Source organism: Carassius carassius, chromosome 1 (assembly GCF_963082965.1).
Source record: "Carassius carassius chromosome 1, fCarCar2.1, whole genome shotgun sequence".
Taxonomy (NCBI): Eukaryota; Metazoa; Chordata; class Actinopteri; order Cypriniformes; family Cyprinidae; genus Carassius; species Carassius carassius.
In genome coordinates, this window is record NC_081755.1 from 42,617,839 (window position 1) to 42,631,990 (window position 14,152).

General features: G+C 36.3%; 1 protein-coding gene across 3 annotated transcripts in view; it reads left to right on the forward strand.

Annotated features, from left to right (window-relative positions):
* Positions 1-5,935, forward strand: part of LOC132123988 (ATP synthase subunit d, mitochondrial-like) — a 154,625-nt gene extending 148,690 nt beyond the window's left edge. The window contains exons 1-6 of one of the 3 annotated variants that reach the window (XM_059534818.1): positions 1,654-1,789; positions 2,400-2,531; positions 4,838-4,934; positions 5,014-5,085; positions 5,231-5,293; positions 5,637-5,935. In XM_059534818.1, coding sequence (XP_059390801.1) covers positions 2,410-2,531; positions 4,838-4,934; positions 5,014-5,085; positions 5,231-5,293; positions 5,637-5,768 — 486 coding nt within the window. In that variant the 5' untranslated portion in view covers positions 1,654-1,789; positions 2,400-2,409 and the 3' untranslated portion in view covers positions 5,769-5,935. Of the gene's footprint in view, positions 1-1,653; positions 1,790-2,399; positions 2,532-4,837; positions 4,935-5,013; positions 5,086-5,230; positions 5,294-5,636 lie in introns of those variants that run through there. The other 2 variants (XM_059534738.1, XM_059534903.1) reach the window with 2 other exon arrangements.
* The last annotated feature ends 8,217 nt before the right edge of the window (positions 5,936-14,152 follow it).

The following is a 14,152-nucleotide window of genomic DNA, read 5'->3' on the forward strand; positions in this document are numbered from 1 at the left end:
TGTTTCGTAAGTCATATTTTGATATGAAACCACATAACATTTTCCTGAGATGTTGATTTATGACACACAATTGAAAAATTTGACAGATTTAAATGATAATTACAAAATATTATCATATTTCCATAAGAGTGTCACTAAATTAATTTCAGACATAGTTGATGACCAAGGAAAGGGAGTGGTCATGGTGAAACATCCAATCATTTGGTATCTCTGCAGCCCTGAATGTGCTCTGTACAGGACACCCAGACTTAAAACTGTGGCATGTACAGTCTCAGACAAACTCACAAAAATATAATGTCCTCATATGAGGCCGCAGGGTCTAAGAGGTCAATACAGAATGATATAGAAGACTGTGTTTTATACAGTTCGTGGTGCTGAGTCATTCTGGAGGTGAGCATTAAGTGCTCTAGCATTTGATTTCAGACTTCAACTTTTAAACAGGTGTTCTCTTTAGCTTGTGTGTGGATTACTGCACATATTTTCAAGCATTGAAATGTAGCCTACTGATAACAACCACACACTCACACACACACACACACACACACACACACACACACACACACACACACTAATATATAATAGATATTGTTACAATAATATAGCCTATGTTTGTTTACATAATATATGTGTGTGTTGTGTATATTTAGGTATAGATACACACACATACAGCATATATTGTGAAAACATTTACATGAATTTACATGTAATTTATATGTGCATGTATACATTTATAGTCATATAATTTATATATTAAATTTAATATAAATGTAATATAAATGTGATATTTTTCATAAATATATACATAGATGTGTGTGTGAATATAAATGTACACAGAACAGATTATGTGATTAAATATGGAAACAAAAATGTTATTTTGGATGCAATTAATCGCGAGTTATCGTTTGACAGCAACGCAATTCATATATATATATACACACACACACACACACACACACACACACACACACACACACACACACACACACACACACACACACACACACACACACACACCTACGCAAGCAAATTTTACTTTGTTTCAGATAATCAGATTATCTTGTGTTTTATTTATTCTGTCAGTAGGGGATGATCTTAAAAAAAATGTGCCATTATTTGGTAAAGAACAAATTTAAGATATGTGGATATTTTGAGGAAATAGCATCTTGCGGTTTCATACCAAAGCCTGTAGGCTAATATAAAATGGAGCTGAAACTGTAATGTAACTGTACAACTGCCAACCCTGTTACTTTTCTGAAGACATAATTTTATCTCAATTCAAAAATCATGAAGAAAGTTACTATGAAAATCACCTTTTCAAGGTGGACAAACAAATTAGCTAACACAACATGCCATGGGGCAGCTGGACATTGAAAGAGTTTAGTGTAAATATGTAAAATAATTTTTTAAAAAATAAAATAAAGGTACCTAAAATTCTTTAATAATATAGCCTAATGAACTAATTATTTTCATATTTTAGACTTAATGTGTGCAGAATCTGCAGAATCTGATTATTAAAATCATGCCGGATGACTTCGTCTTTTTTTTCTTAAAAGAGTTGGCCATTGACTTCAATTTTGTTGTAATAAAAGTACATTTTGTCAGTTTTTGCTCACTTGAAAGCTGCGCGATCTGAGAGAGTGATGAGCGGTGTCTGTCGCAGTGTGGTGTTGTCTCCCGTCCGCTGGGTGTCGCGAGCGAGCGCGGGTTTCTTATGCGCGCTTCCGCTCTCCGCCGGCCGCCATCATCATCGCGCTTCTGTCATTGCAGCGGTTTGATCCTCGAACAGTAAGTACGTGTCCAAATTCAGTCATTTGACAAATATTAAGACGCCGTTTTTTTCATTTGAATAAAAAAATAAACATTAGGTTTTATCTTTCCCTTTTATGAGAAATGACGCGCTTTGGGGCTGGTTATATTCGTGTTTATCTTATATAAGCGTACGCTGACCTTGTCTTGTTCACTTGTGTACAGAAGGAACTGTACTGTACTGTAGTCTACTTTTCATTGTAGATGTTCTTATTAACATAATTTCTGATAAATCGGGATACAATTAACTTTATGAAATCTATTTAAATGCGATAACGTTTTTTTTTCTTCTTCAGTATGCCAAGTTAGAGCCACTTGGCTGGTGTCAGTCTTTCTCAGTGTGTGTGTGTGTGTGTGTTGGTGATCTGTGACCGATTTGATGTAATGTTACATGTTGAGAATGTTAATCTGGATAACATTAAGTGCTTGGCTTCAAAATAAAAATGTTAAATATTATTAAAAAAAACATTTAAATTTGTATTACACCAGTTGGCCCAACAGTTTGTTTTGCATGCAGTTGGTGCAGTTTGTTAAACCTGTGAAAGATCTTTTGTCATTCTCAATAGCCATGTCTGCCTGAAATGTTTTGCCAGGAGCAGAGAGATGGCAGGTCGCCGTGCAGCTGTGAAGGCCATCGATTGGGTGGCTTTTGCGGAGAGGATCCCACCGAACCAGAGGGCCATGTTCAACAGCTTGAAGACCCGCAGTGACTCCATCGCAGCCAAGTGAGTCTGACTGCGGATCAAACACACAATCTCTACTAGCACACTGTTTATTACCCTAATAGTTTCAAAGCTGTGCAGGTTTAGTTTTTTTTACCATCAAAGGGCGATATATAAACCATCATCATCACTGGCCCTTGAGCGAAACCCCACAGGTCAGGTGCAGGTCAGTGGACTGTCCTGGTGATAAGTGTAGACTGATTGTTGGGGGATAAAGACTTTTATTTAGTAGTTGTTGTTTTTTTTTTACATATTAAATCAGTACTTGTGGACCCTGTTTCAAATATTTTTCTACAAAGGTTGGTTTTGAAGTTTGTCTCAGTCCAGTCAGAGCAAGTTCTGTTGTCCAGACAATATTAGACGAAAAGGTTATTTTTCTGATGTGATTCTTCACGCGTCTCGATGTTTACAACATTAAGTTACATATTACAATTTGAAACCATAGTTTTCTATTTGAATGTATTTAAAAATAGAATTTATTTTCAAATTTGCTGATTTGCTGCTCCAAAAAAAAACAAGTTTTGTGGAGACTGTAATACACTGCCGTTAAGGATTAATACTTTTAATCATTAAGGACACATTAAATTAAGTTACTGTATCATCAGAGAGCATCACAGTAAGTTAGCAGAATACAGGTCGAACGACCTTCTTAATGTTCATAATAATAATAGTAATAATAATATAGGTAGAACTATAGCTGATAAGCCTTCTAGCTAGTTTTAAAAGGTGTTTATTTTTTTTACTTGCACAAATAGTCTGATTAAAACATAAGTGATAAAAAAATATATACAAAATAACCAGCGACTCATCGAATTGCAAGAATGATTCTTTTAATTTTATTAGCCTAAATTAAGTGTAAACGGTGATTGTTAATGGATAGTGTATTTGTGATGTCAAGGTCGCACTGTTGAGGCTCAGTCTGTCTCTTGTGAGAAGTGAGCGTAACCGCATGCATAAAGAAACTCAAAAGAAACACACTGAGGTAAAAATTCTAAATGTTTACTTTATTCATAACAAGAAATAGTTAACATATCATGACAAGTGAGCTATTTTGCTGAATATTCTCACGATGCAAAAAGCATTCAAAATACCTAAAGAGTGCAGGCCTAACATGAAGTCTAGTGTGCATTTACAGTCCGCTCTTTCACTGCATGATTCAGTTTATTAAAATACATTCAGAATGATCACAAATTCAAGACATGGGGGCAGAAAATTTATATATTTATATCACTTCATATAGATAATACTTTTCAAAATAATAATTTTTTTCTCCAAAAATTGCCATGATTCCAAATGTGATATTGAATTATTATTATTTTTTTTAAATTTTTTTTACAACTGTTCAATAAACTAGAAGTTCATTAAGAGACTTACTTTTTAGACACCATATTGCCTGTTCTTGCACTATTTCGACAACAAAAATAATTCCAAACAAAGCCACAGCACTGTTTTGTTTCTCTGAGCAACATGACCTTGAAATGATTTGGTTCAAGCACAATGACTTGTTTATTAAATATGACTTTCTGCCTCCTACTGGCAGTAGTAAAGTACCTTTTTATTATTTAAATAATTTCAAATAGCAATATGTTTCTGTTATGGCTTCAGATGATTGTTCTATTCGAACGTAAGTGCCCTGCGAAGTGGACATCACAGGATATTCCACCATGATTCCAGTTCGAAGCGAACGTACTCCATATGTTCCGTTCAAAGTGCATTGAAGTGTGAGAGACGTGAATATGGTATATGATGTCACACTTGTCCATATATGAAGACGTTGCGCAGCACAAATCACAGTGAGGTAAACATCAACAGATTTCCCCTGGTAAAGGAGTAGGGAGCAATGAACACTGTGTAGGGACTGTGTCAATGTGTACACGGTTCATCCACGGAGCTCACTTCTAATGAGCTGATTATCTGAATCAGGCATGTTAACAGAGAGATGTGCAAAATATGTAGAGCAGGGGTTCGCGAGGACTGAACTGAGTTGAGAACCGCTGTGCTAGAGTAATGATGCTGAAAATTCAGCTTTGCATCACAGAAATAAATTATATTTAAATTAGATTCACATGAAAAAAATTAATTGTTTTAAATTGTAATCCTATTTCACAATGTTACTGGTTTACTGTGTATTTGATCAAATAAACCAAGCATTGGGAAAAATAAAAGAGTGAATATAGAAGTGTGAATAAATGCTGAATTACACAAATGCAGGTTGTGGGATTTAGATAAAGATTTAGCAAATTACAGAAACTAAAATTTCATATCAAACAAGTCAATTATTATTTGTGCCCAACTGTTTTTACTTGCAGACTTTCATCCTTGCCAGCGAAAGCAGCTACCATCGATTGGAGTCACTACAGGAGTGTTGTGGCCAAAGCAGGCATGGTGGATGAGTTTGAGAAGAAGGTGAGATCCAGTGGATTCTCAGTTTCTCGGTTTCTCGCTCTGCAATGTGTCTTATAGGCTTCTGTTTCTCAATCTACAGTTCGCTGCATTGACGATCCCTGAGCCAGTGGACACTCAGACAGCAAAGATTGATGCCCAGGAGCAGGAAGCTGTGAGTATCCCCTCATACTGCAGCTAAACCAAAGATATATTTTTTTCATACATACATACATATATATATATATATAATATGGTATAGCTTTTTTTTTTATAGGTAATTCGCATATCATTTTGTTGTGTCTCTTGATGTATTTCAGAGCAAAACCGCAGCTGCTTACTTGGAAGCATCTAAAGCTCGTATTGCAGAGTATGAGAAGACTGTAAGTACAACCTGCAGCGTCATTGAATCGTGTTGATATACTGGAATAAACTGCTAAATTACTTTCTTAGTAAATTAAGTAAAAAAAAAAAAAATGCAAGCGCCAACCCATTTCATGTTTGTGCAGATGGACCAGAACATGAACCCATATCATTAATTTATAAGAAGTTATGATTGCTTGCTGTGGCCCAATTAATATTGAATAGTCTGTTGACAACAACAGAAGAAACATAATACTCCTATTACTACATAAATACTACATAAATAAAATGATTGGATTTGATCGAATTCAACATTTTGAAGCATTTAATAATTTTTCCGGTCTGACTGTTTGTCCTTGGCAGCTTGAGAAGTTCAGGAACATGATTCCTTTCGATCAAATGACCATAGAAGATCTCAACAACACCTTCCCGGAAACCAAGCTGGACAAGGCAAAGCATCCATACTGGCCGCACAAGCCTATCGCCGACCTGTAATTTATTAGCAGCACCCAGAGCTTCAGTCATGTGTCTTTCAGTCTGAGGTTGCTCTGTATAGTCTGCTGAAGTAATGCTTCTGCTGTAGAAGTGATTCCAATCGTGAAATGACTCATTACTGTTTTATTTGTGGAGGAAAATAAAAAAATAAATTGTTTAAATAATGACTTTTTCATTATTATTTTTTTAGTGCATTTTAAAAACAGAAGCAAAATAACTAATAGTAAATGTAAAGCAAGCCATGAGAGGTTGTTAAAGATTTTTCCAACCAATAAACCAACCAATATCTCCTCTGGAGATAATGGGTGCCGTCAGAATGAGTGTCCAAACAGCTGATAAAAACATCAATAATCCACACTACATTGACACTACAGAGAGATGTAAAGATTTGTTAAGTACAATCATTTAGCTAACAGATTTATTCTTAGTGGACAAAAAAATGCATGGGTGAGTCCACTCTGTTTGGCAATGGCCTTATAAACTATAGTGTGCTTTTAAAATGGGCATTTATTAGTAATGTACTACAAGTCTTTCATCTGATCACACTGTGTTCTGTGGCATCACTGGCCGATCTGATCCAAAATGCTGCATGAAGCCCTGGAATATGTTGATGCTTACTACCTTGTTACACTGTATCTGCAATTGATTAGTACAGTATATATATATATAAGTATACAGTATGCTTTTCAGTATGCATGCAGTTCCTGGACTACCTACTTCATGTACAGTTTGAACGAGTTTCCAGTGAACCTGAAGCGATGTTAGCCACGATTTTTATATCTCGACCTATTTAACTGGAATCAAAAATGTAACGTGATTTTTTTTTGTGTGACGTGACGTGACGTTACGTGACAGGATTTTCTTTAGGGAACTGGTTTCCTCGAACACTGAAAATATTCAGAAATATTCAATAAAACAATGTAGTATTTTTTTCTTTACTAGCAGAAAATCTATTATATTTCAGTCTGTCAGATTCAAGCCGAAAAGGCTGTTGTCTAAATTAAATAGTGTGTAATCCAAATCATATTTCACTGAAAATGCTGTGCGAAACTTGAATTTTCATGCATCAGCTAAATAGTTTGGGCATCTTTGATTAATGGTCACCACTGTATACAAGTTATGAATTGAAATGGGAGCTGGGCTGTGAGTGTCTTTTATGTGATGCTTCGCTTTAGTCATGGCTGCCGTCTCAAGGCCACATCATAAACCTTCAATTGTCATGCTCGGAAATTTGAGAAACTCCATGTCGTTTTGAGCATAATATATGTACTCTCTGTGTGTATGTGTGTGTGTGTGAGACTCTTTTTCTGAAGATTATACATATTTGAAGGCTCCCTCCAAAAAGCCACCTTTGTATAAATGTTTATTTATTAACATAAATTTACTATTAACCATCATAACCTGGCTTCCTCTCCCTCGGCCACCAGAGGGCGCAGTGGATCTATATAAAACTGGCCGGATGTTGTTTATGAATACAGAAATTGCTTCAGAACCTGTACCCTCGGATGTTTTGATCATAAAATGTGAATCACTGAACATCAAAATGAACTTGAACATGACTCTCTGACAAAACGCAAAATTTGTACATTGTAAGCACCCAATTCTAAATTATAATTAATCTCAGATGTGACCTGTAAAGTAATCCCAGGTTAATACCTGATAATGATGCAATATCCTGTGGCTTAACAGGTGTGAATGCAAGAGTTTAAAAAAAGTTTGCTGTGATCAAAATGTGTTCAAATAGAGAGAGAGAGAACCAACCTTATTTAGTAAACTAATAAGTCATGATAGGTCATGTGGTACAGTGATTCTATTACTTGAAAAATGCATGGCCTATTTTGTCTTATTGCTATGTTTGGGGCACATTAGCTTCTTAGGAAAAAAAACAAACTGAAAAGCAACCATTGGTATTTGGAGTTTTCTAAAACCAAGGGGACCAAAAGTAGATCCTCCTGGAGTTTACTTATAGAACATTTCCACTTGCTCACATTATCTTTGTGAGTGGGGTATTCATGGCATCTGACATTTCTTAGCAGCCATACGTGTTCTAGATAGCAGAGGTTGAGGGAATTTTTTGTCAGCACATTTTCCAATTTAAGAGGCATGTCTGTCCACCCATAATCAATCTGAGCTCACAGCAGCAAACAGCAACAACTGTCTGAGCAGCCAGGCATTCGGTCAGTCAGTGAGAGGAACGTCTGCTCATACAGCTGAGGCTGCGTTCAGTGTGGCAGAGAAATATGCTGACAAATGACTCTTGATCTGAGGACACCATTCAAAACAGAAGGCCAGAAACACTGGCTGCATGCTGTTAAAGAGTGAGACTTCATTCAGTCTCAACACAGCTTTTCATTTACTATCCACTCATTCCTTCAGTATATATTCTTAAATGCATTTCATTGAAATTCATATGAAACCACAATTGACACTGCTGAAGAAGCCTTTAGAATAAAAAGGTTTTAAAATCACAACCAAAAATGCACTTGATTTAATTTATCATACATTTATACAACAATATTAACAATTAACATGCAATTAAGTTTCCTAAAACATTACACTGAGTTCTCCTTGTGGAAAAATTACAAAGCCTTTTTATTTCCTACAAAAAGTGTTCAAGATGCAGTATCTTCACATGTAACAATCATCACAATCTCAGTGATTTACAGCCCCATCACTTTTGTTTACCGCGTTCTCATAATATACTGCTCATTGCGTTTACTCTTCCACTTGCTGTATTAAAACACCCAGAAATCATCATTAGTTGCTTCCTTTCTCTAGATGATGTTACTGCTGCTCTCATGAAGAATATATGTCTGGATTGTGTATATGTGCAGCAACTACTGCTGACAGTGTGTGTGTGTGTGTGTGTGTGCACATATGTGAGTGACTGTTGTAATATGTACTTTCCCTCTGCTCAGCCATTCCTTCTACAGCTGTCACACAGTTGTCTTTGTTCAAAGAGCTGTCATCACACCTAGACCCGCCACAGATCGTGTAATGATAATGATCTGATTATGCCCATGGCTCAATGCTTCTGATTGGTTAATTTTTTGTGACACACCTCTGACCTGACACTTTCTAGCAGATATTACTCATGTCCTGTCTGATGTTGGCTGCACTTTTAAAAGGTTCCTTAATAGCTTATTGCAGATCTGTTTTTTTTTTTTTTTTACTTTAAATAGTGATAGGTCTCAGGGGAAAACTGAAGTCAAATGGTTCGTCCCACTGAACTTTCATATGGCTGTAAGTTACTCTAGTTTGGATCCTATATTTTTAATGCTGCCTTGGAGAACATAAGAGACCTCCCTTAAAACGCGGGCAAAAATACTCAAATAGAAAACACAATTGCAAATAGACAAACAAAGAAACATATAACAGTTTACTGTATTTTATTTAATTTTTCAAATAAATGCAGCCTTGCTGAACATAAGACACAATTAAAAATGTTACTGACCCCAAACATTCAAACAATAGTGTTTGTGTAATACATTTATTTTTTATTGGTATTATTAACTTATTAAATACACACACACACACACACACACACACACACACACACACACACACACACACACACACATATATATATATATATATATATATATATATATATATACATATGGGTCTCTGTTTTCAAAACAGACCAAAAAATGTATACTTTTTTTAACACCTATCAGAAATATATTTTTCAAAAGCTTTATTTTGTTACCTCTTACTGTTCATCTCATCCTCATTTCTTACAGAAGTTGTATCAGAGTGGAGAGTTTCTGCAAACAGAGCTTTTTTGTTGTGCTGAAGAAAAACCCAGGTCTGAATTCCATCAGGTGATCCAGTGATTGCATGTAGAGGCCAATGAACCTGTTTGCACTTGGCATGCAGCCTACATGACTAACAGTAGTAATTTGTAGTCTTTCCTGGCTGAGAGATGAGACACTAAGGGATTGGTTTCCTGTGTGAGATGACACTATTGTTGTCTGTTTCTAGTAGCTGAGACACAGTTGCAGGATTTGCTACACGTTTCAGACTTTATAGAACAAGAGAAAATATCATTGTTCTACCAGCGTTAATGAGCATAAGTCTCAAAGAGCATTAAAAACATTACTAAGCCCACACTTTTGAACAGTAGTGTGTTTTTAATAATAAATGGATTATCTATAACTTTAAATATAAAAAATACAAATAAAAAGAATGTAAGTTAAATAAAATAATTTATATATATTTTTATTTCCATCGGTCTCACTTTGTCCCGGAGCAAACAGCTCAAATCCACCTTTGTGTGGCTACCCGTCTGCATTTCCCATCTATCAATCTCCTCATCCATTGTGCCCTGGAGGGATCCATCCATCATCACAACCCGTCCGCCTGCTGTTTCCTGCTGAGCCCAAACCAATATTGTCCCCTCACAATGGCTGTTGTCTGTGTGACACTGCTACGACCCCGTCTGCCCTTATTCTAATGACTGAATTTATCCTGGGTTAGTTCAGGTCCACTCACAGCCTCTATGAAGTGGTCAGGGTCAGGGTGGGCCGCTCTGGTTGCCAGGGACTCCGTTAGAGTCGCGTAACAGCACAGACGCTCTTTACTCTGAACAAACAGCCGGCTTTGCAGACAGACTCAGACGCTGCTAAGTGTGGAAGAGATGCCTACTTCTGAATTAATGGAGACATAGTCTCTCTACAGATGCTAATGTCTGTACGTTCATCAGATTTAGGATCTGGGAGAATCTCAAGTCTAAACTGACACCAAAGCACTTGATTAAAGGAATAGCTCAATCAAAATGACAACTGTGGCTTCACTTACTCACCCTTACGCTGTTCCAAACCCAAATTTACATTCCAATAACAGTGCTTTTCTTCAACAGCGAACTTTTTTTATTTATTTAATTTATTATAATTGTTTTTTTGTTAAAAATCAAATCAACAGAGCATTGTGATTTATTCACAAAAAACAAAAACAAAACAAAAAAAACACTAGCATAATTATTGTGATCATACTTTCTGAAATGGGACAGTTGCTAACAATGTAACTGTCCTCGTTTAATGGGCTTCATTGACAAAAATGGCATTGTTATTTTGTTGTGTCATCTTTGGTTCTTAATAGGGCATTGAATAAAAATAAAATCTGTTTCTTGCAGTCTATCTTATTCATAAATTATTACTTACTTTTGCTCACTGCCATCTCCTAAGTGCAAGTTAGCTTTGCTTCTCAAGCTATTTACCCACGTTACATGAACACAGCCACTTCTAGTCAATGGACTCCAATCTTGCTGTGGTTGGTTGAACTAGTTAGCTAGTTGCTAATAATTAGCTACCTGAGTTTATCCTATAGTTAACATTAGCACTGCTGTTCTTCGTCTACTTTGACTACAGATAGTACTGCCATCTAGCGGGGTCGATGATACTATAACGCAGACTCAATAGAATGCCACCAAAGAGTCTGTTATGGAAAATACAGTAGTATACAGCATTTAAAAAAAATACAGTAAGTCACTGTATGTGGGGTTTGACGTCACAGAAAATTCCCATGATGCAAAGGGTATTATAGTTATTTACTGTAAAGCGAATTTGCAGCATTATACTGGGGTGATATACAGTAAATAACTGTAGAAATTACAGAAATGTCTAACAGTGTATATAAGTGCGCCAGCGAGTTGGCAAGTAGCAATGCTTATAGTAAAACTAAAGTTTAAAATATATATATTTTTTCACATAGCTATACCATTTTACTTAACACTGAGTATTCATAAAGTGGGGTTGTATGGATTATCGTTTTGGCTTTGTGTGTGTGTGTTTGAAGTCACATATGTTGACAAAGCATTCATGTCTGCATTTACATATGTTTCTGGCCTAAGATGGAGAAATGCAAGTTTTGTTTTGTTTCCTGTTGTTGTTTTGTCAATGCAAATAAAAAAAAAATTCATCTCCCAAATAAATCAATCAGATTTCAGATAAAACCTAACAGTCAAAACTTACAAACAACACATTTATTTTTATTGCTTTATTTGTATTTGATTCTGCTCAAAATTAGTGGGAAACCAAAGGCAATTGTCCAGAGTGTTAAACACAGTTGACACAATATGAGAGTAATATGACAATATCTCCATAAGACTTGTTCTCTAACTTTGATATATTATATTACATTTGAACAAACTCCTATTATACATACAAGGGTGTGTGGGGACTTCTGTTTACCTACAGTAAACAATATAATATCATTAACTGACAAATTCATTTTGATATAAAGGAGCATCATTTGAAGTGATCATAAATAGCCCCCTCCCTGGTAGGAGGCTTATCAGAGTGCCAAACAATGCAGTATTTCTTTGTGCCATGATAATGAATTCATGACATCATGAGAAAGTACTTACCCCAGTGACATATTCTCCTGTTGCCATGGGGCCACTGAAATGGCACTGCCAGCTTTCAGCAAATGGCGACTGGGGAGGGTGAAGAGTAAACAGAATTGCCTTTGGTAGTGTGTTTGTCCAACATCTTCCTCTTCTCTCATCTAGACACAGCTTATTTTGGGGGTGCTGAGAGGGTCGTTCTCAAGGGCCCTATACCCTGTGTGTTTGCTTACAGGTCCCACGTATATGACTCCATTCACTCATGTGAGGTAACAGGCGCTGAACACACAGCAAGACTGGATGCAAATCAATGGCAGAAGAGGAAGGTTGTAAATCCAGTGTGACATGATTTTCAGTTTGATTTCACATACTCATAAACGTATTTGTTATTTAAGTTCAGATCAGAAAAGGCCCAGTAAAAACAGCACTGGCAGACTTCCTGGAGCAAATGGCAGATGTGAACTGATAAGCCTAAGGGTGATTTATTATGCTTTGTAAGTTTGAAAGCAGTTTTAAAGTGACTGACTTTTAGTTCCCCCCCCCCCTTACTATGGAGGTCAGTGGGGACCAGCAACTGCCCACAGCCGTTAGCCTGAGAAAAGTGTACCCTTAAAGGATAAGTTCACTTCCAGAATAACTATTTCCTTATAATACTCACCCCCATGTGATCCAAGATGTTCATGTCTTTCTTTCTTCAGTCGCAAAGAAATTAAGGTTTTTGAGGAAAACATTTTCACCATATAGTGGACCTCTAATGGGAGCCAGCGGGTTTAAGGTCCAAATTGCAGTTTCAATGCAGCTTTAAGGGGCTCTATATTGGCATTAATAAATTATTACTTTTGCTCACTGCCATCTCCTAAGTGCAAGTTAGCTTTGCTTCTCAAGCTATTTACCCACGTTACATGAACACAGCCACTTCTAGTCAATGGACTCCAATCTTGCTGTGGTTGGTTGAACTAGTTAGCTAGTTGCTAATAATTAGCTACCTGAGTTTATCCTATAGTTAACATTAGCATTGCTGTTCTTCGTCTACTTTAACTACCGATGGTACTGGCATTTATCGACGTCAATGATACTATAACGCAGCCTCAAAAGAATGCCACCAAAGAGTCCGTTATGGAAAATACAGTAAGTTACTCTATGTGGGGTTTGACGTCACAGAAAATTACCATGATGCAAAGGGTATTACAGCTGAAGGTCCAAATTGCAGTTTACATGATCCCAGCCGAGGAATAAGGGTCTTATCTAGCGAAACAATCGGTCATTTTCTTAAAACATGAAAACTTATTTACTAAATGGTTGTCTTGCACCAGCTCGACTTCACACATTATGTAGTCACATTGGAAAGGTCATGTGTGATGTAGGCAGAAGTACTGACCCAGTGTTTACAAAGTGAATGTGCAAAGAAAGTAAAAAAAAAAACAAAAAAAAACAGCATAGGGTGATTTTGAAGTACACAAACGAAGAACTAACCACACGTTACTTTTGAAGTCAGAGACGTGCATTGCAGAGCTTGTGCAAGTAGAGCATTTGTGGTTAAAAATTATATATATTTTTTATTCGTTTAAGAAAATTACCAATCATTTTGCTAAATAAGACCCTCATTCCTTGGCTGAGATTGTGCAGAGCTCTTAGAACTGCCTTTGAACCTTCAACCTGTTGATCCCCTTTGAAGTCCACTATATGGAGAAAATCCTGGAACGTTTTCCTCAAAAACTTAAATTTATTTTTCACTGAAGAAAGAAAGTACTGTACTGTTTCCTTCCCCAACTGTGGAAGTAGCTGGAATTTAAATGAATTAAAAAAATGTATGCAGTGCTTTCATTCACAGATAGCTATAAGCTAAGCTTAATGCTATTGGCTATCTTAAAAAGTGACAAACTTATAATATGTGAAGCCCAAACTTCCTGTTTCAACAGGGAACATGTCAACACAGGGAAGACAACTGCACACATTAAACTATTTCACCTTATAACCCTTTTGAAAAAGATGCAAACCTCTGCATACTTAGCATAAAGTACTTTTTTTTACAGAGATA